Source organism: Neltuma alba, unplaced genomic scaffold (genome assembly GCF_004799145.2).
Source record: "Neltuma alba isolate B1F8T4 unplaced genomic scaffold, ASM479914v2 tig00002178_pilon, whole genome shotgun sequence".
Lineage (NCBI taxonomy): Eukaryota > Viridiplantae > Streptophyta > Magnoliopsida > Fabales > Fabaceae > Neltuma > Neltuma alba.
Window position 1 is genome coordinate 99,281 of NW_021632769.1, and position 26,228 is coordinate 125,508.

Genomic DNA, 26,228 nt, shown 5'->3' on the forward strand with positions numbered 1-26,228 from the left:
GTTCACTTTTAGCGGCGACATTCTATAGTCACCGTGAAAGTAGACTTCAACGGTGACTATCAGTGTCACTGTTGAAGTCTGACTTTCAGCGACGACTTTATGATGTCGCCGCTAAAAGTGTAAATATAAATATATTTTATTTTACAATATTAAAGTGAAAATATTTGGACGATGACGTGGCGGGGAGGAGTGATGTGGCAATGACGTGGAGGTGGCTAGTGATGACGTGGTGGTCGGTGACGATGACGTGCATTGGTAAAGCCAATTCTTCTTAGGCATTACTTCAGTGGCGATAAAAAGGTCGCTGTTGAACATCCCTTTGGCGGTGACAAAAAAGTTATCGCTGAACATCTCTTTTGGCGGCTACAAATTGTCGTTGTTGAAAAAGTCTTTTAGCAGCGACAAGAATGTCACTGCCGAAAGTGTCGTTTAGTGGCGACATTCTTGTCACCGTCGAATGTGTTTCAGTGGCGACAAATGTCGCCATTGAAAGTGTCTTTCAGCGGCAACCTTTTAGTCACTGCTGAAAGTTTTCAGCCACGGTTGCTACAGCAATGACTTTTCGTGGCGACAAACTTTCAACGGCAACTTTTTGTAGCCACTGAAAGTCAATTTTTTTGTAGTGACAGAAACAGACAAGCTAGTGAATTCCAGATGGCGAAACAAAGGTTAATTATTGAGATAGCAGCAATTAATAGACAAACCGTAATTTTGCTTCCAGATGCTTTCTGGTGCATTGTATACAAAGACAGCCGTTGTTGTTTTGGAAACATGGATGGAATATTATGGCTCAGTGCCTTCTATTAGACTGAAACCTTGCAGGATTTGTTGCAGGCTCATCAAATATACGTCAATTCTATATGTGCAGACTCTGTTTATAAAGAATTTATGTTAACCCAAACTAATTACAGTTATTATTTAATATCGTTACGCATAATTATGTAAATATATTCTGACGCCGATTTCAATGAAGCTTGAATTCGACATACTTTTCATAAAAATAATATCAAATACTGAATATTTTAAAATATATTTTTCAAATACTAATACTTTTCGTTTCATTTTTATTACGCCCGTTAGTATAATATTATTTAAGATATATTTAAAATATTATATTAAAATTTTGCCATCAATTTATTCATTAATATAAATAAAAGGTATGTGAAATGAATAAAATATATTCATGGTGTTCAGTAGCTCAAATCGTTCTAAACCCTTAAAAATTTATTCATTTTTCGATTATTTACATAACAATAATAGTAGTAGTAGCATGATGAAGATGATGAGGAGGAGGAGAAGTCCTTTTTTTTTTTGGTTTGGTAATAGGAGCCAAATTATTTAATGTATAAGGATAAACCGATACATATGACTTGGGCCTCAATGCAACCAATCTTTCGAAACAGGAAGGGGGGAAAAAAACCAAAGAAGCTCACGTGAAAAGCAAAGACTTAAATTCAACTGAGGAGGAGAGTTGAGTCAAGTGGTTGATAGGAGTTGACATGAAAAGGGAAAAGGAAAGCAAATGAATGTTAGGATAGCACACTGTTTTAAATGTTAAGCCATTAAAAGAAAGCAAAAACTCAATTTAAATCCTTCCAATTGTGTTATTCGTGGGAGACCTTGACTTATAGTGTGCGTCTGGGTAGGCACGCAATTGTGTTCAACATCACCAGGAAGACCTTGACTTATAAATAAGGAGGCCGGGTTGTCCATCTCATGTACTTGTTAGAGTTTCACGTTGCATGAGATAGCTGCAATAATGATGAGCGTGAGTTATCAAAACTTGTGAAATTGCCGCAACCAATCATCATATTCATGATGCTGCCACTTGCAGGCTGAGTTGTTCATGATAGTTCATGTTGGAGAATGGGAGATGCCAATGCTAGTTGCCTGCCAGAAAGGGAAAGACGATCTTCTCAGCATGAGAATGCCTTTGTGGATCATTATGTCGTCTGTCTTGGGGCTCTTCTCCAGATTGTTGCCGCTGGAGTGGTGTGTTTGTAATCCTCACACTGGCCATGTTGAGAAGCTCCATCTTGATGATGGTGGGTGGACCTCGCAGCCTTTAAAGGTGAGATTAGCCATCATTGATGGACTTTGCAAAACTTAAACTATTGAATCTCAGTTTCAATAATTTCAATGGGAGTCAAAATCCCAAAATTTTGGTTCTCTCACCAAATTACGACACTTGATCTATCTAGTTCTTTTTTGGTGAAAAAATACCAATTGAACTTTGCAAGCTTTCAAACTTGTCAGTTCTAGATCTTTCCTACAACGGTTTAGTTGTAACATACCTTTCCATCTTGCAAACCTTTCAAGTCTGCAAGAGCTCTATCTAGGTGGGAATGATTTAGTGGGAAACATTCCTAGCCAACTGGTAATCTTTCAAGCATGGAGATACTCCGGATTGGCTACAATGATGGTTTGAAAATTGATGACAAGAGTTTGGCTGCCATTGAGTGGCTTTCCAATCTTCGGTCATATAACTTTGCTTGATTTAAGCTATGTTCCAATCTTAATTACTCTGACAACTTGTTGCCATTATTGGAAAGCTTCCAAACCTGAGAGAGCTATGGCTTACAAACTGTAGCCTGACAGACAAAATATTCTATCAACTCCTCCATCCCATTTGAATTTTTCTGCATCTCTCTTCACTCTTAAGCTTGGTGACAACAAGCTGACATCATATATTCCTTGGCTGTTCAATCTAAGCTCCAATCTCCACACCTTTCTTTGTTGAACAATCACTTGGGTGGTCCCATTCCAGCGAGATTTGGAAAAAACATGAACTTCTTTAGTGACTCTTTACCTTGAGGGTAATGAGCTAATGGAACAATCAGGACATCCATTTTGATAATCTCACAAGTTAAAATACTTAGACTTATATGATAATTTCTTGACCCTCAAATTCAGCGCCGATTGGATTCCTCCATTTCAATACACAACTGTTATGGTTACAGCAGTGTAAGTTGGGATGGATTCCCTATATGGCTTCGCACTCAAACTATTTACAAGGTTATATGTTTTCTGATGCTCAAATCAATGATTCTATACCAGAGTGGTTTTGGAGACTTGTAAAGGGAGCACATGGGCTTCGAATAGAATCCAACAATCTCACAGGTGTAATTTCAGATCTGCCACTGATGAATTTAATGTTTATGGTATATCATTGGCTTCTAATCAATTAAGGCTCTGTTCACCATTCCTACTAAAGAGCCGATTTTAGACATTTCAGACAATCTAATTTCAAAATTTGGTCATTCATGTGGCAAGGGAAACAGGCAATTGTTGAAAAATTGGTAGCTTTAAATCTCTCAAGCAACAACTATCAGGGGAACTCTTGGTTGTTGGATCATTTCAAATCATTAAGTATTTTGACTTATCCAATAATCAACTCTCAGGAAGGATTACTAACTCTATGGGGCTTAAGTCAACTTAAGCAGTTAGTTCTGCGAAACATCACTTTAGTGGTGGACTGCCTTCCTTCAAAAATGCAACTAAACTAGGAATGTTAGATTTGGATTTGGAAAAATGACTTGTCAGGACAATACAGCCGACGAGAGACAATCTAAAAGAGTTGGAAACTGTTAGCCTACGGATGAATAAATTAGATGGAAAGTTGCCCTTGCATCTATGTTATTACCAAAGGCTAGGATTTGGATTCCCTTTTAACAGGTTTATTGGACCAATACCAAGTTGTCTTGACAACCTGGTGCAATGGCTCAAAAATATGTTGTAAATGATTCAAAATATGATATCATCGTCTTTAAGAACGGAACAGCTCAAGCAATTGAAATTTTTTATTGGAAGTTGCCTATGGTATAGAAAGGAATAGAACAGGTGTGCATGACCGCTATGGGCTTATGAACATTGATCTCTCTCACAATCAATTGGAGGGGAAATGCAACAGGAATTGTGAATTGATCGAGTTGAGATTCCTGAATCTATCATCAAATAGGTTGAGTGGAAAAATCATTTCAGAGATGGATAACTAAAATCTCTAGAAGTTCTGGATCTATCGAGAAATTATTTTGATGGAGAAATTCCTTTGACTCTTGCTGAAATATCTTCCCTCAACACCTTGAATTTGTCAAACAACAACTTGAGAAGACAAATTCCAACGGGAACACAATTGCAATCTTTTGAGCCCTCCAGCTATGAAGGAAACCCTTACCTTTGCAGGAGGCCGTTGGACAAGCTCTGTCCTTTTGAAGATCGTCCATTAGGGAATGCGGCACAAGCTACCCAGGTTGCTGATGAAGACGACACCTTCATGAAAGGATTCTCTGAAAGCTTGGGCGTGGGATTTGTTGTTGGATTTTGGATAGTGTTTGGATCATTGTTAGCTATTCGATCATGGAGGCATGCCTACTTCAATTTTGTAGGCAAGTTGTCAGACTCTATCTATGTGGCAATAGTGCTTCTTGTGGCAAGATGGCGCAGGTGGCTCTGCAGCTAGAAGGTAATATTTTCTTAGTTATGGTTGTTATCTATCAACAAAAGGTTTACATTACTTATGTGTTTCTTTGTTTGTTATATCTCAGTTGTAAGATTTAATTGTTTCGTTATTGATTGTCATCATATTAGCTAGAGCTGGGCATCCTGGGGTTTATCTGCAACAGCCTAAACACAACTCTTGCTTATCAGATTTTACGGCGAGTGTCATATAGTAGTTTGTGCAGGTAGGCATATAGTGTGGCAGAAATTAATAAGGCAAGAAGAATAAGAAATTTTACTGTATCATCCTCTTTTGTTACTTCTTTTAGTTGCGGGATTATGTATTCTGTATTGGGACTGTAATTTTATTGTAATCTTTATTGGCATGAATCTGTTGTTAGTTTTATTGTGTTATGAATTTCATTATCATACCTCCAATATTAAAAAATTATGTTAAATTGTAACAGATTCATGAGCAGAACAAAACTCTGCCACCAAAAATTTTTGGATGACAGCTACATTCTCAATTATCTACTGTTAGTATAATAATCTGTGAATTTAGAGAGGTCAGCAGAAGCGGGGTTGTGCTCGCAAAAGATTTTCATATTGTCATCGGCCATCAGATACAAGTTTTATTCTACTAAGTAGAGTCATTCACAAGTGATTCATGAGTTATGAAACTAACATCTTATTCTACTAAGTAGAGTCATTCACAAGTGATTCATGAGTATGAAACTAACTCTTATGATAACAATAAGTCGCATTTTCCTCCTAACGCTTTTCTTTTATTTTATCTTTGAAGATTTTAAGATTCCTCATTGTAATGCTGCCGAATAGATAACTGATTCGCATAATCAATCGTCATGCTAATGGAGACATTGGAGCAACCCCTCAAAGTACAGGGGTAAACATGTCAAGTTATTGCAAAGGTGGACGTGATAAATTAATTAGCAGCGACGAGGACCATATACATATATGTGTGTGTATTTGATATATTAGATTATAGACTATTTATTCTAATAAATTCGGATTGTTGTTTCTATGCTCTGCTTAAATTCTTTTCACATGGTCTCTGTTTCTTGCTGTTCATGCTGTATCCCTAGTTTACAAGTTGCATTCTTTGTGGTAAATGATAGATATTTACTTCTTGATATGATTATATTAGTCCTATAAAGTACTAGGTTGGTTCCAATTAACGTTCAAGCATCACAAGCACATGACACTGATTTAATAATCTAACCCAGCTTTTGCGGAAAGTCATTTATTGGGGACAAATCATTTGCTAGCAGCATGTCGTTATTATTTTGCAAATAGAAGAGTTGCTTTCTGTTTTTTCTTTCTAAATTATTTATCAACTAAATTTGTTCAATCAATCATCAAGCCAATAAATCAAGAAGGCACTTTTCAATGTAATAAGGCGGGTTTGAAAACATTTTTAGTGGCTTAAAAATTTAGAGTTACCATATGTTTAATATGAGGGAAATATAAGGGAGAGGAGAAAATATGTTTATGAGCTCAATTTATAAAATTAAAGAGATAAGGTTATAAAATTTAATAAAAAATATAAATCAAAGAGTAATAAGAATTAATTAAAAGCTTTTACCTTGCTTACCCAATTTTTTATATCAAGGTGGTCAAAATTTTCCTCCCATTCCCTTCCATCCATTTCCCTCACACCGAACCAACCATTAGTTTAAAAAAAAATATATGAAGTTTATTGGTGGTTATTGTCAGTAAATTGAAAGGGAGCAGGAATTAAATAAATAACCATGATTGAAGCACCCTAGTTAAAAAGATGGAAATTAACAATCTCCTGTCGTTCGAGGAATACGTTTGGGTATACGGATTTTAGAATTTTATTTTGCCAATAAAGAAACACTTTATAAAATGAAGGAATTACAATAAAAATTTGTACAAAATTAAAAGATTAAAGCTATACTTTTATCCAAATATTTTGATATTCCTAATATGAGAGTATACCATAACATATAATATTATTGATTCGAATTGTATACATAAAAGGATTATATGCTTGGACAAAAAAATAGAAGGGTTATAAATGACATTTCATCACTGGAAGACTTTGGTAATTGCTCGGGGTCTACTGTTCTAATTCCAAAAATCATAGGTCTCCGGCAGACCCACGCAGAGAACCATTCATAAAGTAATTACAGAATATTTTTAAAGAAAACAGAGAAAATCTAAAAAAACCCTTAAATTTTGAAATTTCAAATAACAAATTACTATAAAAATATGTTGTCAATTCGTTTTCAAATATAGTCGATTGCTATTAAAATGCAATAAACAAGACTGATTTAAAATTTTTAAATTAGCATTTTTTTGGGAGATTTCCCCTTAAAAAATCAAAATTATGTACAGTGTGCTTTGACTATTATTGGCCAATAAAAAGAAGTACGCATTATATATAGTCCAAACATACTTTTGACTAATCAGTGCATCCTTCGCTGGGCCTATATATGTGTGGGTGTCTGTATGTGTGGAATTAAGAGAAATAACTAGAAAGATTATTATACATATTCCACAGAACTCGTTTTCTCACAAAAAAGTACTCAAGACTAGTGTTACATCACATACAAAGTATGTTTGAAACTTGGAAAAAAAAGTAATGCGTGTTGGAGACGATATATTATTAAAGTTGTGCTGGGAATGATGATCCTAAAAAAAAGGGCATCACAAAATAGATAGCAACGAGATGAAATAGTTTTAATAATGTCCACATGATTTATATATTTTTTTTGGATAGTTTTTCATATACATTTATTCTATTTAACTTTTATTACAAAAGTCACCTAATTTCGTGATGGTAATTGCACTGATAGACACAAAGGAACATGCGTGGAGGATACCAATATTTTTTGTGACTTCCATGAAATTGAGCTCTTCATGAAATAAGGATTATTCAATAGAAAGGGCTCCCCACTTGGAAATTTCTCTCTTCCTGCTTGTGCTCGGTCACTGTAGGTTCCTAGCTGACAATACGCTACTTCCTCCTGTCCTTAGGATGTCCCTATACCATAAATATTTACTTCGCAGAAATATTTTTTGTACAGCTCGAGACAGATTCAATCATATATTTATTTTGTATATCATAAAAATATTTTTAAAATTATAGTTTTGTTTCTATCCAAACACCTCTTAAATCACAAAAATTTGCTAAGTTAGTTATTTACTTCTCCGATTCTTAATATAAGACTCATTTAACTAATTTGATTAGATTAAGAAAGTTAGGTAAGTTAGTTAATTATAAGAAATGTGATACATTTTTTTCTAAAATACCATAACCATATTTCTTAATATCATCTCTCTCTTCTAATTGATGATGGTTAAGGGAGTATTTATAGGAGTAATTTAGAGAAAATTGATAAATATGAGAAATGGATCTTATATTTAGGACCAAAACCAACTCAAAAATTAGGTCATATATTAAGGATAAAAGGAGTATAATAAATAAGTGTTATTTTTTAAAAAAATATTCTTACTAATCATATGTATTAGTTATAACTACCATTTGATAGAATTTTTAACATGCACAACTATTACAAGGATTATTTTAAAAGAATAGATAAATATGAGAAATAAAATGGATTATGGTATTATATTTATAACAAAATTAAAACTCAAACTAGTATTTATAAAAAAATTAAAACTCAAACTAACTCTTATATTAAGGGCTTTTAAGAAAAATAGGAAAAATGACAGAGAAATATTTATTGAATTTCAAAATAATAAACAAGTGATTTTGATAGATTTTGAGTAGTCAAAATTATTATAAGAATAGTTAACAAGAGATATTTATCTTTTTAAAATTTAACAGGTATTTTTCTGTCATTTTATTAAAAAATTAAGTTGGGTCTCTATTTATTAAATTTTAATTCACATTGATTATATCCACCCTTAGTCGTCACACATATATATATTGCACACAAAAAATCTCACAAAAATTACTTTGTAACATTAAACAGCGATTTGGAAAATCGTAAAAAAACATTATATACCTCCCGGATTCAAATATAGGAGTACACGGTAAATATTACTCTTTTTGTCCTTAATATAATACTTAATTATTAAATTAATTTTGGTTCTAAATATAGAATCTATTTCTTTTATTTATTAATTTTTTCCTACATTACCTCTATGATACTCCCTCAACCATAATAAAATAAAAAAAGGAGGAAGAATATTAAGAAAGATGATTATAATATTTTAGAAAAAATATATCATATTTTTTATAATTAACTAACTTATCTAATTTCTTTAATCTAAATCTTATATTGATGATTGGAAGAGTATTTTATTAGATCTCTGATTCTAAATATTAAATTTAGATAACTAATTTAAAAATATTAAAAAAAGTATTATAGTCACTTAGAGTCTCTTGTGGTTTTGTTTTAATTCCAAATCCGTAACCCCACTTTGACCCCCCAAAAAAAAAATGCTACAGGCCCACGCGCCGCGGAGCGGGATGACCACAGCCGAAAAGTACACCTTTACATTTTTTCTCGTCCAAATAAAAGTTTGACTAAACTGCATTAGACTTTTAGTGGAATTGGGAGAAATAATCCAACTCACCAACTTCTTGTAATTTTTCATTTTCGTGACCTGTCCTCATTTCCACCACATCAAGTGTCACTCATTTGAATTGAAGAAATTATATGCGAAGGAAAGGAGAAATAACAAAAAAATGCTTATTAATTTTAAAATAATAAATAAATGGTTTTGACACATTTTGATTCAGTGTTGTCATGTTTTCCAAATTTAAGTCCATGTAATTGTTTACCCCACAAAAAGTCTGTGTAATTTTTTTGACCCAGTGACATTGAGCATGGTGCCTCCAGACTTGAAAATTCTCCGTGCTTTGTGCTGTGTAACATGTGTCAAGGGGACAGAAACACATTTTCGAATTTATTTATTAATTTTTAATTCATGTCATATCTACCATTTTCATTACATGCATATATTGAACATTACTTTAATGCGTTGAAATTTTTTTTTTTAAAAATCAAATCATTACATTAAACAGAAGTTTGGAAATTTTTTATATATCTTTGGCTATTATAGTTTACTTGTTATATGTTTAATTCATACACTAACGATTTTCATACGAGTGTCAACAATTTGATTTATCACTATATTTTACTTGTTTTATTTTATTTCTCTACTGATTCTTCCGTAACTTTTTCTCTTTTTTTTTTTTTGCCGGATACTGATTCTTCAGTATTGAAGCTTGTGATCTCACTATTATTCGTAACTTTGAATGAAAATAATACCTATATATGTGTATACAATCATAATAGTACTAACTCCCTTTTATTTTTATTATAGGAGTTACCATATGATTCATAATATTACATGTTTGGTTCAAAATATTAATTTTTTCCCGCTTAGCATCACTTATTCATTATAAAATTTCTTAACTAATTTACAAAACTAACCTAACTAATAATTTTTATTAAGAATCATTTTAAAATTTTACGGAAAGAAACTTATTTTTAACTATTAACTAATTAATTTTATTAAGTCACGTAAAGTGGTTAATTAAACCTAATAAAATGTATCATGGGAGCTTTAGAGGTAATTGAGTAATTGACTAAACTCTGTATCCTCCAGTGTCTGCATGAAAAGTCCCCAAAAAACAAAAAACAAGCCCATTGCCCCAGTGCTATATGCGGCGTCTGTATCCGTGGAATTAGGAGAAATAATTCTAAAGATTATTATACATATTCCACAAATCTCGTTTTCTCATGAAACGATAATGAAGACTGTTACATCATTTATGGAAACTATGCTTGAAACTTGGAAAAAAGGAGCACGTGTTGGACACTACATGTTATTGACCCCGTGTTAGGTATGGTGATCTCATAACATGAGGGGCATCGCAAAAAAAAAAAAAAAAAAAAAAACCAAGAAGAAGAAGAAGAGATGAAATAGTTTTAATAATGTCAGCATGATTTGAATTTTTTGCTATTTTTTAAAAGGAGAAAAAAGGAATATTCATTATTTTCATCTAATTTAATATAGCATTTCATATCTATCTAATTTGTATGCCAACACCCACTGCATTGATAGATACAGCAATAGAAAATGGGTGGGCCGGGGTGTGTTTGGATGAAATCAAACCGTGGTTTGAAAAAGTGATTCTGGAGAATAGATTCTGGGGAAAATAGATTCTGTGAAGAATAGATTTTGTAAAAAAGTGATTCTGAGAAGTGAGAGTGTTTGGATAGTTGTTATCAGAAGCACTTTTTATATATACAAATTACTAAAAAAAATACATAAGTTAATATGATAATTACAGAAAAAATAGATTTTATGATATATTTTAATTTGAAAGAATAAAATTGTTAATAATATGTTTTTTACCAACATAATTAATAATACATAAGATAATATAATTAATAAATAATTAATGTGTATATATATTTATAAAATATAAGATTAAATATATTTATAAAAAAATATGTTTATAAAAAAAATAACAAGATATATATCATATAGGCCCTCACATTCTCCCTTTTTTCTCCAAAAGCAAAAAATTTTTGCTTTTTCCAAAACCATGGTTTTGACCCAAAACCATGGTTTTGGTTTTTGGAGGGGGTGTTTGGGTAGATTATTCCCCAAACCATGGTTTGGGTTCCCAAACCATGGTTTGGGGTGTCACCCAAACACACCCTAATATATGTTGTGACTTTAACTAATAAAGTAGAGCTCTTCATGAAATGATGAATATTCAATAGATAGTGCTCACCACTTGGAAATTTGACTACTTTAACACACACAAAAACATACAAAATAAATCACTTTGTAACGTTGAAAAGAAGTTTGATAAATTATAAAATACATTATATCGTGATAAATTTGATTTCGTAGTTGTTATATATTTACGTCACATGTTTATATATTATATGGATATTTACGTTCACTTTTCCTTTTTACAAATTTGTTTCTTTTCCAATTTTATATCATTTATATATAAAAATATTTCAAAGTTTATCTTTATTGTCAGCCGATGATGGGGAGAAGCGATCAGGTCTGGAGCTACAGGTACAATTATTTAAGATTATTGTAATAACTAATAAATCCTGGTGAACGATCAGCCTCTAATATTTAATATTAAGTTGTTATAAATAACGTTTCTGTGTTGGAGTCGCTTGAGTAAATAAAACTAACGAAATTCTAAGAACACAATATTAAATATTTCTTGTAATTAAGATATTTTAAAATCTTAAAATAAATATTTACCAATAAAAAATAAAAAATATTTATTTCAAGGCTATTTATGTTGTAATTAAAAATGTTTTATTAGAGTATTTTTGAAGCTTTTAGTGATACATGCAAATTTTAAACACTATAAAATTACTTGTATTTTTACTCCTAAAAAATCATCATAAGAGATGAGAGATTACTTGGGAAGAGTAAAATAATTAATTTTTATTTTTAATTAAATAGAGGCATTTTAATCATTTGACAACATTAAAACATCTTAAATTAAGCCTCGTGGCCTCATTAAGAATTTGTTAAAAGTACAAGTATATTTCAGCCATATTTTATTGATATTCTCCCAATTATCAAATTTACTATGATGTTTTATAATTAATTAATCAATTTGGGATTTCCATTCCCTACCAGGTTTATAAATAAGGAGGCCTTAGGGTTGTTCACATCATGTACTTGTTTCAGTTTCACATTTTTGCATGAGCTGCAATAATGATGAGCGTGAGTTATCTAAACCTTGTGAAACTGCCGCAACCAATCATCATACTCATGCTGCTGCACTTGCAGGCTGAGTTGTTCATGATAGGGTCATGTTGGAGAATGGGAGATGCCAATGCTAGTTGCCTACACAAGGAAAGACGAGCTCTTCTCAGCATGAAGAGTGCCTTTGTGGATGATGATGGCCGTCTATCTTCATGGGGCTCTTCTCCAGATTGTTGCCATTGGAGTGGTGTTCTTTGTAATCCTTATACTGGTCACGTTGAGATGCTCGATCTTTATGGCGGTGTGATGCCCTCACAGCGCTTAAGAGGTGAGATTAGCCCATCATTGATGGACTTGCAAAACTTAAACTATTTGAATCTCAGTTCCAATGATTTCAATCGGAGTCAAATCCCAAAATTTTTTGGTTCTCTCACCAAATTACAATATCTTGATCTATTTGATTCTTCTTTTGGTGAGAAAGTACCAATTGAACTTTGCAAGCTTTCAAACTTGTTGGTTCTAGATCTTTCCTCCAATGGTTTAGTTGGTAACATACCTTTCCATCTTGCGAACCTATCAAGTTTGCAGGAGCTCCATCTAGATGGGAATCATTTAGAGGGCAATATTCCTAGCCAACTTGGTAATCTTTCGAGCTTGAAGATACTCCGGATTGGTTACAATGATGGTTTGAGAATTGATGGCAAGAGCTTGGATGCCCTTGAGTGGCTTTCCAATCTTCGGTCATTAACTTTACTTGATTTAAGTTCTGTTTCCAATCTTAATTACTCTGATAACTTGTTGCTAATTATTGGAAAGCTTCCAAACCTGAGAGAGCTATGGCTTGCAAATTGTAGCCTGACAGACAATAATATTCTATCAACTGCTCCTTCCCATTTGAATTTTTCTGCATCTCTCTTAGCTCTTTATCTTGATGACAACAAGCTGACATCATCATTATTCCCTTGGCTGTTCAATCTAAGCTCCAATCTCGCACAACTTTCTTTGTCCAACAATCACTTAGGTGGTCCCATTCCGGATGATTTTGGAAGAAACATGAACTCTTTAGTGACTCTTGACCTTGAAGTCAATGAGCTAAATGGAACAATCAGTGACATCCATTTTGATAATCTCACCAAGTTAAAAAGCTTAGACTTATCTAATAATTTCTTGAACCTCAAATTCAGTACCGACTGGATTCCTCCCTTTCAATTACAATTTTTACGATTACGGCACTGTAAGTTGGGCCCTGGATTCCCTAAATGGCTTCACACTCAAAATAATTTACAATATTTATTTGTTTCTTATGCTGAAATCAGTGATTCTGTGCCGGAGTGGTTCTGGAGACTTGTAAAAGGAGCATATAGGCTTAAAATAGAATCGAGCAATCTCACAGGTGTAATTCCGGATCAACCACTTGAATTTAATGTTTATGACATATCATTGGCTTCCAATCAAATTAGAGGCTCTGTTCCATCGTTCCTACTAAAGAGCGGATTCTTAGACATTTCAGAAAATCTGATTTCAAAATTTGTTCATTCATGTGGTAAGGGAAGGAGTGCAATTGTTGAAAATTTGGTAGCTTTAAATCTCTCAAGCAACAACTTATCAGGGGAACTTCCTAGTTGTTGGGATCATTTCAAATCATTAAGGATTCTGGACTTATCCAATAATCAACTCTCAGGAAGGATTCCTAGCTCTACGGGGTCCTTAAGTCAACTTAAGCTGTTAGTTCTGCGAAACAATTGCTTCAGTGGTGGACTGCCTTCCTTCAAAAATGCAACTAAACTGGGAATGTTGGATCTGGAAAAAAATGACTTGTCAGGACCAATACCACCTTCGTGGACGAGAGACAATCTAAAAGAGTTGGAAACTGTTAGCCTACGGATGAATAAATTAGATGGAAAGCTGCCCTTGCATCTATGTTATTTACCGAAGGCCAGGGTTTTGGATCTCTCTTTTAACAAGTTTACTGGACTAATACCACGTTGTCTTGACAAGCTGGCTGCAATGGCCGAGAAATATGTTGTAAATGATTCCAAATATGACATATTCCTCTTTGAGAACGGAACAACCCAAGCAATTGGGCTTTTTTATTGGAAGTTGCCTATGGTATGGAAAGGAACAGAACAGGTATACAATGACCGCTATGGGCTTATGAACATTGATCTCTCTCACAATCAATTGGAGGGGGAAATGCCAACAGGAATTGTAAAATTGGTTGAGTTGAGATTCTTGAATCTATCATCAAATAGGTTGAGTGGAAAAATCATTTCAGAGATTGGACAATTAAAATCGGTAGAAGCTCTGGATCTATCGAGAAATCATTTTGATGGAGAAATTCCTTCGAGTCTTGCTGAAATATCTGCGCTAAGCACTTTGGATTTATCAAACAACAACTTGACAGGACAAATTCCAACAGGAACGCAATTGCAATCTTTTGAGCCCTCCAGCTATGAAGGAAACCCTTACCTTTGTGGGAAGCCGTTGAACAAGCTCTGTCCTTTTGAATATCATCCATTTGGGAATGTGATACTAGCTACCCAAGATGCTGATGAAGATGACGCTTTCATGAAAGGATTCTGTGAAAGCTTGGGTGTGGGATTTGCTGTTGGATTTTGGATAGTGTTTGGATCATTGTTAGCTATTCGATCATGGAGGCATGCCTACTTCAATTTCGTAGGGAAGGTGTCAGACTCTATCTATGTGGCAAGAGTGCTTCTTGTGGCAAATTGGCGCAGGTGGCTCCGTAACTAAAGGTAATATTTTCTTAATTATGGTTGTTATCTATCGACAAAAGATTTACATTACTTTTGTGCACATCAGTTGTAAGATTTAATTGTTTCGTGCCTATTGTAATTATATCACCTGGAGCTTGGTAGCTTGGGGTTTATCAGCAATAGCCCAAACACAACTCTTGATTATCAGATTTTGCGGCGAGTGTCATATAATAGTTTGTGCAAGTAGCCATGTAGTGTGGTAGAAATCAATAGAAGGCAAGAAGAATAAGAAGGATGGCATCCAGACTTGTATTGCATCATCCTCTTTTGTTACTTCTTTTAGTTTTGGGATTATGTATTCTGTATTGGGACTGTAATTTTATTGTAATATTTATTGGCATGAGTCTGTTGGTAGTTTTATTTTGTTATGAATTTCATTATCATACTTCCAGTATTCAAAAATTATATTCAATTGCGACAGATTCATGAGTCCAAATCCGTAATGTAAAGTATGCTGGGGAGTCTTATGTTTACTCCCAAATCCGTAGACCCACGAACGGAGCAGGATGACCACGGCAATAAAGTAATTACAGAATATTAAAATTAAAAGAATGAAAGTTCTGTAAAGTGTGCTTTGATTATTAATTACTAGATAATTAAAAAATAAGTGCACGTTTATAGTCCAAGTAGACTTTTGACTAAACAGTGCACTCTTCACTACGCACATATTGGGTGTCTGTACTAATGAAATTTAGAGGAATAATTTCAAAGATTATTTACATGTTTCTCTTATTCTATTTATAAGATACAGAAAAGATTTTATTCAGTTCTATTCTCCAGTCATATCATTTAATATTTAGCATGAATTAGTATTATCCCATAGCCTATTATTTTCTTAAAAATTTATATACTGAATAAAAATAAAGCTGAAGAGTTATTAATTGCAAGACAGAGTTAACGAGATTTAAGTTTTTTTTCCCAGTGAAACATATATAAAAAAATTACCTATAAATGTTATAAAAAAAAAAGGAGTATTCTGCAAATATCATCTAATTACTTGATGGTAATGATTTCGATAGATGCAGAAGAACGAGTGGAGGAGAACAATATCATCCTCTTCATGAAATGAGGAATATTCAATAGATAGTGCTCACCACGAGGATAGGAAATTTCTTCCTCCTTGTGCTCTAAGACGGTAGCTTCCCATTTAACGATATCCCCCAAAAGGAAGCAAACACATTTTGGATATTTATTTATTAAATTTTAATCCACACTAACTATGTCCATCATTTTTACTACTTTAACGCACACAAAAACTTATAAATCAATTGTAACAGTGAAAAGAAGTTTGATAAATTGTAAAATACACTATATCGTCATAAATTTGATTTCGTAGTTGTTATGATTTTTATATCTTATATGAATATTTATGTTCACTTTTCCTCTTTGTAATTTTTTTTCCCGTTTCAAATCTTATATCATATATATAAATAACACTAATTATATTTATTTAATACCTTTTTTTAATTAAAACATGCTCGGAATTATAAGAATTCCCCCTACATTTGTAGGGAGTGATCTCTTGCGAACTTATTATTACTTTTCCGGTTCTAAATATAGAACCTTTATATACACTGGTATAAGAGTCTTATATTCAGGATCGGACGAGTATTTCTGTATTTTTGTTGTTGGAGTCTTATTAAAGTGATATCCATCTTTTTTGGTAGCGCAAACATCGGAGTTTGTAAAGGGTCTATTTTGTTCACGCCGAATAAAAATTTGGAAAAGGAATATGGATAAAGAAGATCTTGATTGTTGTTTTGCATTTTCTTAAAACTTTCAAAAGGCTCTATATGTTCTGACCCAAAATAAAACCTTTTTGCAAATATCACATACTTTTGTTTTATAATAATACATATAATATTGTTATTAAAAGTCAATTATCACTCATATAAAATTGTGAAATCAATTGTTATTAATTAACTCTTCACATTGTAAGTGATAATTGACTTTTGATAGTAATATTATATCACTTTATCATCAAAAAGTATTATTTCACAAGATATATTAATATTATTTCTCATTATGTAACTTGAAATCATATTTTTCCAAATTTATATCAGTAAATAAATCGATAAAGAAATTAGTAATATTAACAACTATTGCGACTTACATTAACAATTTTTTATTTTTTAACACTTTTTTAGTACTAGGGGCAACAAGGTCTTTTGACCTTTTTCATCATTGTAGTCAAGTCTTTTTGTAACTCTAAAGCAATTATTAAATCAATATGAATATTTTGCAATATTTTGTTTTTTTATGGGATCTCATTCCAATTTTTCCTTAGAATAAATATGCTGCTAGTTATAGATTGATGTTATTTTCATATTTATATATCCCATGCACTATAATAATGGAAGACCTGTTTTGGCAAAAGCAAAAAACAAAAAAAACTAATAGAAGACCTTGACTTAGTGCCTGTTTAGTTAAGTTGTGAGAGTTCAAATAAGCCTGTTCAAACTCAAATAAGTCATTATAGAGCCCATTTATTCCATTTGGCTCAATTTTTTTTAAAATCTTGATAAATCATAATTTTAATCCTAATGGCATATTTGAGCATAAGCTACTAGGAGTAGCTTTTGTTATTGAAAAATCACAGTAGAGGTTTTGCAACTAGAATTTCTCCTATCTACCTTTATTAATAACAATTATTAAATTGAAATTATATTAAAATAATAATAATTGATTATAAGAATTATATTTCTCTTAACCATCCTTATTGCTTTTTGTTGGTAACTATATATTTATAAGTGATTTTAATAAATAAAATCCAAACATAATTTATATTCTCAATATCACTTGGAAAAAAAAAAGTATAGATAGGAGATTAAATAACGATTAAATAGCATCACTCTTAGCAGTGTTATTTATAAAAATCACGATGATATAAAATTATTGGTGTTCACTGTTAATCCAAACAAGCTCTTATAGTCTTATATATAAGGTAAAGGAGATTATTTAATTCCAAAAGTGTATATCACTTAATGGTGGATCTACCTCTTATATCTTCTTTTCTTTTATAATGATAGTGGTAACTTTTGATTTGTTGAGTCAATCAACAAAAAAGGGTTGCGCTCGCAAAAAGATTTTCATGAGTCATTGGCAAGAAGTGATATCAAATACAGGAATCTATAATTACACATTCAGATCCGTTTTATAAAGTATTTGTAGAACTTTTTTTTTTGGAGGCTATATTAATAAATAATTATTAAATGAAATATGAAATGAAAACAATATATCTGGTTTCTGTAATGGGAAGGTGGAATCTTAAGAATGCTAGCTTGCAGTTGAAGCATAGGCTTGTTACTTTTACTACAAAAAAATTGACTTTCAACGGCAACAAAAAGTCACCGCTAAAAGCTTTCAATGACGACACGTTGCCATAGCAGCTGTGGCTGAAAACTTTTAGCGGCAAGTAGAAAGGTTGCCGCTGAAAGACACTTTTGGCGGTGACATTTGTCACCGTTGAAAACACTTTCACTCCAGAATTGGGCAACTTTCTTGTCACTGCTGAAAGGGATGTTCAGTGGCAACTTTTTTGTTGCCGTTGAAAGTAACGCCTAAGAAGAATTAGCTTTACTAATGCCACGTCATCACCGCTCGCTGCCATGTCATCATCGCCGGCCGCCACGTCACTGCCACATCACTCCAGAATTGGCTTTACCAACGCCACGTCATCACCGCCCACTACCACATCATCGTCACTGACCACCACGTCATCATCGCCAGTCGCCACGTCATTACCACATCACTCCTCCACGCCATGTCATCGTCCAAATATTTTCACCTTAAATGTGTCTTCTTCACGGTTCGAATTCGTGACCACCTCCTTTCATGTCCAATCTTCTTGCTGCTAAGCCAGATTGAATTTGTTTATTAATATTGTAAAATAAAATATATATTATTATATTACACTTTCAGTGGCGACATTATAAAGTCAACGCTGAAAGTCAGACCTTCAACGGTGACACTGATAGTCACCATTGAAAGTCTACTTTCAGTGGCAACAATAGAATGTCGCTGCTAAAAGTGAATCTAATGATTCTCAAAGATATACTTTCAGCGGCAACAAAAAAAGTCACCACTGAAAGTCCACTTTCAGTGTCGCCGCTGAAAGTCTTAGTTTCAGTAGCGAACTTTCAGCGGCGACAAGAAAAGTCACTACTAAAAGTCTTGGTTTCAGCGGTGAACTTTCAGCGACGACAAAAAAAGTTGCCGCTAAAAGTTCACTTTCAGCGGCGACAAAAGTCGTCGCCTAAAGTCTTTTTTTTTTAATAGTGTTTGCTGGTGTATGAATACGAGTTTCACATGGCCTTCTCGTCGTTATTTATATCATCATCAACAACACCATAATAACTCTTCTCGTCGTTATTTTGCTTTCAAATGCTTTTGGGTGCATTGGAAACAAAGATAGCCGTTGTTGTTTTGGAAACATGCATGGAATATTATGGCTCAGTGCCTTCTATTAGACCCAAACCTTGCAGGATTTGCTGCAGGCTCATCAAATATACGTCAATTCTTATAGGTGCAGGCTCTGTTTATAAAGAATTTTATGTTAACCAAACTAATTACAATTATTATTTAATATCATTACGCATAATTATTTAAATATATTCTTACGCCTATTTCCATGAAGCTTGAATTCGACATACTTTTCATAAAAATAATATTCCTTTGGTGCTAAATATAAAACCTATTTTCTAGTACAAATTTGCACTACGAAATAGGTCTTAAATTTACACTACAAAATAGTTCTTATATTTAGGACTGGAGTAGTATCAAATACTAAATATTTTTAAAATATAATTTTTCAACTACTAATATTTTTCGTTTTCATACTGTTGGTATAGCATTATTTAAAAATATATTTAAAATTATTATTATCTAAAATTCTGCCATCAATTTATTCATTGATATAATAAAAATGGTATGTGAAATGAATAAAACATGTTCATGGTGCTCAATAGCTCAAATCGTTCTAGACCCTTAAAAATTTATTCATTTTTACGATTATTTACATAACAATGATAGTAGTAGTAGTATGATGAAGATGAGGAGAAGGAGGTTTTTTTTTGGTAGAAAGAGCCAAATTTATTTAATTTATAAGGTTAAAACGATTACTTGGGCCTCAATGCAACCAATCTTCCGAAACCCCCCGCGCCGTTTTAGGGGGGAGGGAAGAAGCTCAAGTGAAAGCAAGGAATCCAGCTTGAAAAGAAACCACGAGGAGCAAGAGGAGGAGATTGAGTCAAGTGGCTTTTAGGAGTTGACTTGGAAAAGGACAATGAAAATGGCTTAATGTTAGGATAGTACACTGTTTTAAATGTTAAGTCATTAAAAGAGAGCAAAAACTCAATTTGAATTCCTTCCAATCATGTTATCCGTGGGATACCTTGACTTATGGTGTACGTCTGGTGCAGACACGCAATAATTGTTCACATCATTAGGAAGACCTTGAGTTATAAATAAGGAGGCCAGGGTTGTTCATCTCATGTACTTTTTTGAGTTTCACGTTGCATGAGCTGGCTGTAATAATGATGAGCGTGAGTTATCTAAACCTTGTGAAACTGCCGCAACCAATCATCATACTCATAATGCTGCACTTGCAGGCTGAGTTGTTTATGATAGGGTCATGTTGGAGAATGGGAGATGCCAACACTAGTTGCTTACACAAGGAAAGACAAGCTCTTCTCAGCATGAAGAATGCCTTTGTGGATGATTATAGTTGCCTGTCTTCATGGGGCTCTTCTCTAGATTGTTGCCACTGGAGTGGTACTCTTTGTAATCGTCATACTGGCCACGTTGAGATGCTCGATCTTCATGGTGATGATCACCCCAGGCGGCCTTTAAGAGGTGAGATTAGCACATCATTGATGGACTTGCAAAACTTAAACTATTTGAATCTCAGTTTCAATGATTTCAATGAGAGTCAAATCCCAAAATTTTTTGGTTCTCTCACCAAATTACAATATCTAGATCTATATTGGTCTTCTTTTGGTGGAAAGATACCAATTGAACTTGGCAAGCTTTCAGACTTGCGGGTTCTAAATCTTTCCTCCAATCTTTTAGTTGGTAGTATACCTTTTCATCTTGCAAACCTTTCAAGTCTGCAGAAGCTCCATCTAGATTCGAATGATTTAGTGGGCAATATTCCTAACCAACTTGGTAATCTTTCAAGCTTGGAGATACTCCAAATTGGCTACAATGATGGTTTGAAAATTGATGACAAGAGCTTGGTTGCCATTGAGTGGCTTTCCAATCTTCGGTTGTTAACTTCACTTGATTTAAGCTATGTTTCCAATCTTAATTATTCTCACAACTTGTTGCCAATTATTGGAAAGCTTCCAAACCTAAGAGAGTTACAGCTTGCAAGCTATAACATGATAGACAATAATATTCTATCAACTCCTCCATTCCATTTGAATTTTTCTGCATCTCTCTTAACTCTTGCTCTCGATGACAACAAGCTGACATCATCATTATTCCCTTTGCTGTTCAATCTGAGCTCCAATCTCACACACCTTTTTCTGTCCAACAATCACTTAGGTGGTCCCATTCCGGATGATTTTGGAAGAAACATGAACTCTTTAGTGACTCTTGACCTTTCCTATAATGAGCGAAATGGAACAATCAGTGACATCCATTTTGATAATCTCACCAATTTACAATGCTTAGACTTATCTGATAATTTGTTGACCCTCAAATTCAGTGCTAATTGGATTCCTCCCTTTTAATTTAAATCATTATAGCTATGGGGCTGTAAGTTGGGCCCTGGATTTCCTAGATGGCTTTGCACTCAAAATAATTTACAATCTTTATCTGTTTATGATGCTCAAATCAACGATTCTATACCAGAGTGGTTTTGGAGACGTGTAATGGGAGCAGATACGCTTCAAATAGAATAGAGCAATCTCACAGGTGTAATTCCGGATTTGCCACTTGAATTTAATGTTTATGAAATATCATTGGCTTCCAATCAAATTAGAGGCTCTGTTCCACCATTCCTACTAATGAGTCGATTTTTAGACATTTCAGAAAATCTAATTTCAAAATTTGGTCATTCATGTGGCAAGGGAAGGAGTGCAATTGTTGAAAATTTGGTAGCTTTAAATCTCTCAAGCAACAACTTATCAGGGAAACTTCTTGGTTGTTGGGATCATTTCAAATCATTAAGGATGTTTGACTTATCCACTAATCAACTCTCAGGAAGGATTCCTAAATCTATGGGCTCCTTAAGTCAACTTAAGCCGTTAGTTCTGTGAAACAATTGCTTCAATGGTGGACTGCCTTCCTTTGAAAATGCAACAGAACTGGGAATATTAGATTTGGAAAAAAAATGACTTGTCAGGACCAATACCACCTTCATGGACGAGAGACAATCTAAAAGAGTTGGAAACTGTTAGCCTACGGATGAATAAATTAGATAGAAAGCTGCCCTTGCATGCATGTTATTTACTGGAAGCCAGATTCTTGGATCTCTCTTTTAACAAGTTTACTGGACCAATACCAAGTTGCCTCGACAAGCTGGTTGCAATGGCTCAAATATATGTCTTAAATGGTTCTGAATATGATATCATCCTCTTTGAGAATAGAACATTTCTAGCAAGTAGATTGTTTTATTGGAAGTTGCCTATGGTGTGGAAAGGAAGAGAATTGGTGTACTATGACTGCTATGGGCTTATGAACATTGATCTCTCTCACAATCAATTGGAGGGGGAGATGCCAACAGGAATTGTGAAATAGGTCGAGTTGAGATTCTTGAATCTATCGTCAAATAAGTTGAGTGGAAAAATCATTTCAGAGATAGGACAACTAAAATATCTAGAAGCTCTGGATCTATCAAGAAATCATTTTGATGGAGAAATTCCTTTGAGTCTTGCTGAAATATCTGCGCTAAGCACTTTGGATTTATCAAACAACAACTTGACAGGACAAATTCCAACGGGAATGCAACTGCAATCTTTTGAGCCCTCTAGCTATGAAGGAAACCCTTACCTTTGCGGGAGGCCGTTGGACAAGCTCTGTCCTTCTGAAGATCGTCCATTAGGGAATGCAGCACAAGCTACCCAGGTTGCTGATAAAGACGACACCTTCATGAAAGGATTCTACGAAAGCTTGGGCGTGGGATTTGCTGTTGGATTTTAGATAGTGCTTGGATCATTGTTAGCTATTCGATCATGGAGGCATGCCTACTTCAATTTCGTAGGCAAGTTGTCAGACTTTATCTATGTGCCAACAGTGCTTCTTGTGGCAAGATGGTGCAGGTGGCTCCGCAACTAAAAGGTAATATTTTCTTAGTTACGGTTGTTATCTATCAACAAAAGGTTTACATTACTTATGTGTTTCTTTCTTTGTTATATCTCAATTGAAAGATTTGATTGTTTCGTTGCTGATTGTCATCATATCAGCTGGAGCTTGGCATTTTGGGGTTTATCTGCAACAGCCTAAACACAACTCTTGCTTATCAGATTTTGCGGTGAATGTCATATAGTAGTTTGTGCAAGTAGGCATCTAGTGTGGCAGAAATTAATAGAAGGCAAGAAGAATAAGAAATTTTTACTGTATCATCCTCTTTTGTTACTTCTTTTAGTTTTGCGATTATGTATTCTGTATTGGGATTGTAATTTTATTGAATTTTTATTGGCATGAATCTGTTGTTAGTTTTATTGTGTTATGAATTTCATTATCATACTTCCAGTATTCAAAAATTATGTTAAATTGTAACGGATTCATGAGCAGAACAAAACCCTGCCACCAAATTTTTGAATGACAGCTACATTCTCAATTATCTACTGTTATTATATGCAATAATCTGTGAATTTTGAAAAGTCAGCAGAAACGGGTTGTGCTCGCAAAAAGATTTTCATGTGATTCATCGGCCATTAATTAGATACAAGCTTCATTCTACGAAGGAGAGTCATTCACAAGTCGCACTTCCCTCCTAACGCTTGTCTTTTATTTTATTTTTGAAGATTTGAAGATTCCTTATTGTAATGCTGCCAAATAGACAATTGATTCGCATAATCAATCGTCATGCTAACAGAGAAATTGGAGCAACCCCCTCAAAGTAGGGTTAAATACATCAAGTTATTGCAACGTTGGATGTGATAAATTAATTAGCGGCGACCAGCATTATATATACATATATATTTTTGATAGATTATAGACTATTTATTCTAATAAATTCGGGTTGTTGTTTCTATACTCTGCTTAAATTCTTTTCCCATGCTTTCTGTTTCTTGCTGTTCATGTTGTATCTTAGTTTACAAGTGGCCTTCTTTGTGGTAAATGATAGATCTTTACTTTTTGATATGATTATATTAGTCCTCTAAAGTACTAGGTTGGTTCCAATTAAAGTTCAAACATTACAAGCACATGACACTGATCTAATCTAACCTGGCTTTTGTCGAAAATCATTTATTACGATTCGAGTTTATGATCCGAATTTACATTATTATCACAAGTTTGTTTAAACTCGTGAGTTTGACAGCCTTGAATATAACCTTTAACATGTACAACTATTACAAGGATTATCTTTAAAAATACATAAATATAAGAAATAAAATGGATTGTGGTCTTTTATTTAGGACAAAATTAAAAATTAAACTAGTTTTTTTATTAAAAACCTTCAAGGAAAAAATAGAAAAATGACAGAAAAATACTTATTAAATTTTAAAATGATAAACATGGGATTTTGATAGATTTTGAATAGTCAAAACTATTACAAGAATAGTCAACAAGATCTATTCGTCTTTTTAAAATTTAACAAGTATTTTTCTATTATTTTCTCAAAAAAATAATTTGGATTTCTATTTATTAAATTTTGATTTATATTGATTATATCCACCATTAGTCATCACATATATATATTGCACACAAAAATTCTTACAAAAATTACTTTGTAACATTCAACAGCAGTTTGAAAAATCATAAAAATACATTCTATACCTACCGGATTCAAACATAGGAGTAAACCATAAATATTACTCTTTCGGTTCTTAATATAAAACTTATTTAACTAATTTAATTAGATTAAAGAAGTTAGGTAAGTTAGTTAATTATAAGAAATATGACATATTTTTTCTAAAACACCATAATCATCTTCCTTAATATCTTTTCTCCCCCTTCTACTTAATTATGGTTGAAGAATTACTCATAGGAGTAATTTAGGAAAAAATGATAAATATAAGAAATAAGTCTTATATTTAGAACCAAAATCAACTCAATAATTATATCTTATATTAAGGATCAGAGGAGTATTTTATTATATCTCTGATTCTAAATATTGAATTTAGATAACTAATTTAAAAATATTAAAAAAATATGTATAGAATTTAAGTAAGACTGACTTTTGTTGGTCGCTCAGAGTGTTTTGTGGTTTTGGTTTAATTCCAAATCCATAACCCCACGCGCCGTGGAGCGGGATGACCACGGCCAAAAAGTACACCTTTATGTATAGTCCAAATAAACCTTTGACGTGACCTAGGTTTCAGAATCACTTTTCCGCAAAACGAGGTAACCTCCTTCACTTCTTGCAATTTTTCATTTTCGTGACCTATCTGAAGAAATTATAGGCGAAGAAAAGGAAAAATAACAAAAAAAAATACGTATTGAATTTTAAAATGATAAATAAATGGTTTTGACAGATTTTGACTCAGTGTTACCTATTTATCATTTTAAAATTTAACTGGTATTTTTTTGTCATGTTTTCCAAATTAAAGTCCATGTAATTGTTTATCCCACAAAAAGTCTATGCAATTTTTTTGACTTATAGTGACATTGAGCATGATGCCTCTAGATAGAGCCCAGCACCTTGAAAATTCTCCGTGCTTTGTGCTGTGTAATACATGTCAAGGGGGAAAAAACACATTTTCGAATTTATTTATTAATTTTTAATTCATATTATATCCACCATTTTCATTACATGCATATATTGAATATTACTTTAGTGCGCCAAAAAATATAAAAAAAAATCACTTCATTACATTAAACAGAAGTTTGGAAATTTTGTATATATGTTTGGCTATTATAGTTTACTTGTTATATGTTTGATTCATATACTAACGATTTTCATACGAGCGTCAACAATTTGATTTGTCACTATATTTTACTTGTGTTATTTTATTTCTCTTTACTGATTGTTCAGTAACTTTTTCTTTGTTTGCCGGATACTGATTCTTCAGTATTGAAGCTTGTGATCTCACTATATATTATTCATAACTTTGAATGAAAATACTAGTACAAACTCCCTTTTATTTTTATTATAAGAATTTACCATATGATTCATAATGTAGCCTG

General features: G+C 33.1%; 2 protein-coding genes and 1 long non-coding RNA gene across 3 annotated transcripts; all 3 read left to right on the top strand.

Annotated features, from left to right (window-relative positions):
- The first annotated feature begins 3,962 nt into the window (after positions 1–3,962).
- Positions 3,963–4,867, top strand: LOC114719190 (uncharacterized). Its single transcript, XR_003737892.1, has 2 exons — positions 3,963–4,462; positions 4,588–4,867. It is a non-coding gene; the product is annotated as an uncharacterized LOC114719190 (long non-coding RNA).
- Positions 4,868–12,162: 7,295 nt separating this feature from the next.
- On the top strand, positions 12,163–14,907 carry LOC114719492 (receptor-like protein EIX1). The gene has a single exon (XM_028905004.1). It carries the CDS (start codon positions 12,163–12,165, stop codon positions 14,905–14,907), a length of 2,745 nt encoding a protein of 914 aa, XP_028760837.1.
- A 5,617-nt stretch (positions 14,908–20,524) lies between these two features.
- On the top strand, positions 20,525–21,664 carry LOC114719501 (receptor-like protein 43). The gene has a single exon (XM_028905010.1). It carries the CDS (start codon positions 20,525–20,527, stop codon positions 21,662–21,664), a length of 1,140 nt encoding a protein of 379 aa, XP_028760843.1.
- The last annotated feature ends 4,564 nt before the right edge of the window (positions 21,665–26,228 follow it).

Coding starts and splice junctions, on each gene's coding strand:
- LOC114719501 (XM_028905010.1), top strand. CDS start 20,525: ATGCTGCACTTGCAGGCTGAGTTGTTTATGATAGGGTCATGTTGGAGA.
- LOC114719492 (XM_028905004.1), top strand. CDS start 12,163: ATGATGAGCGTGAGTTATCTAAACCTTGTGAAACTGCCGCAACCAATC.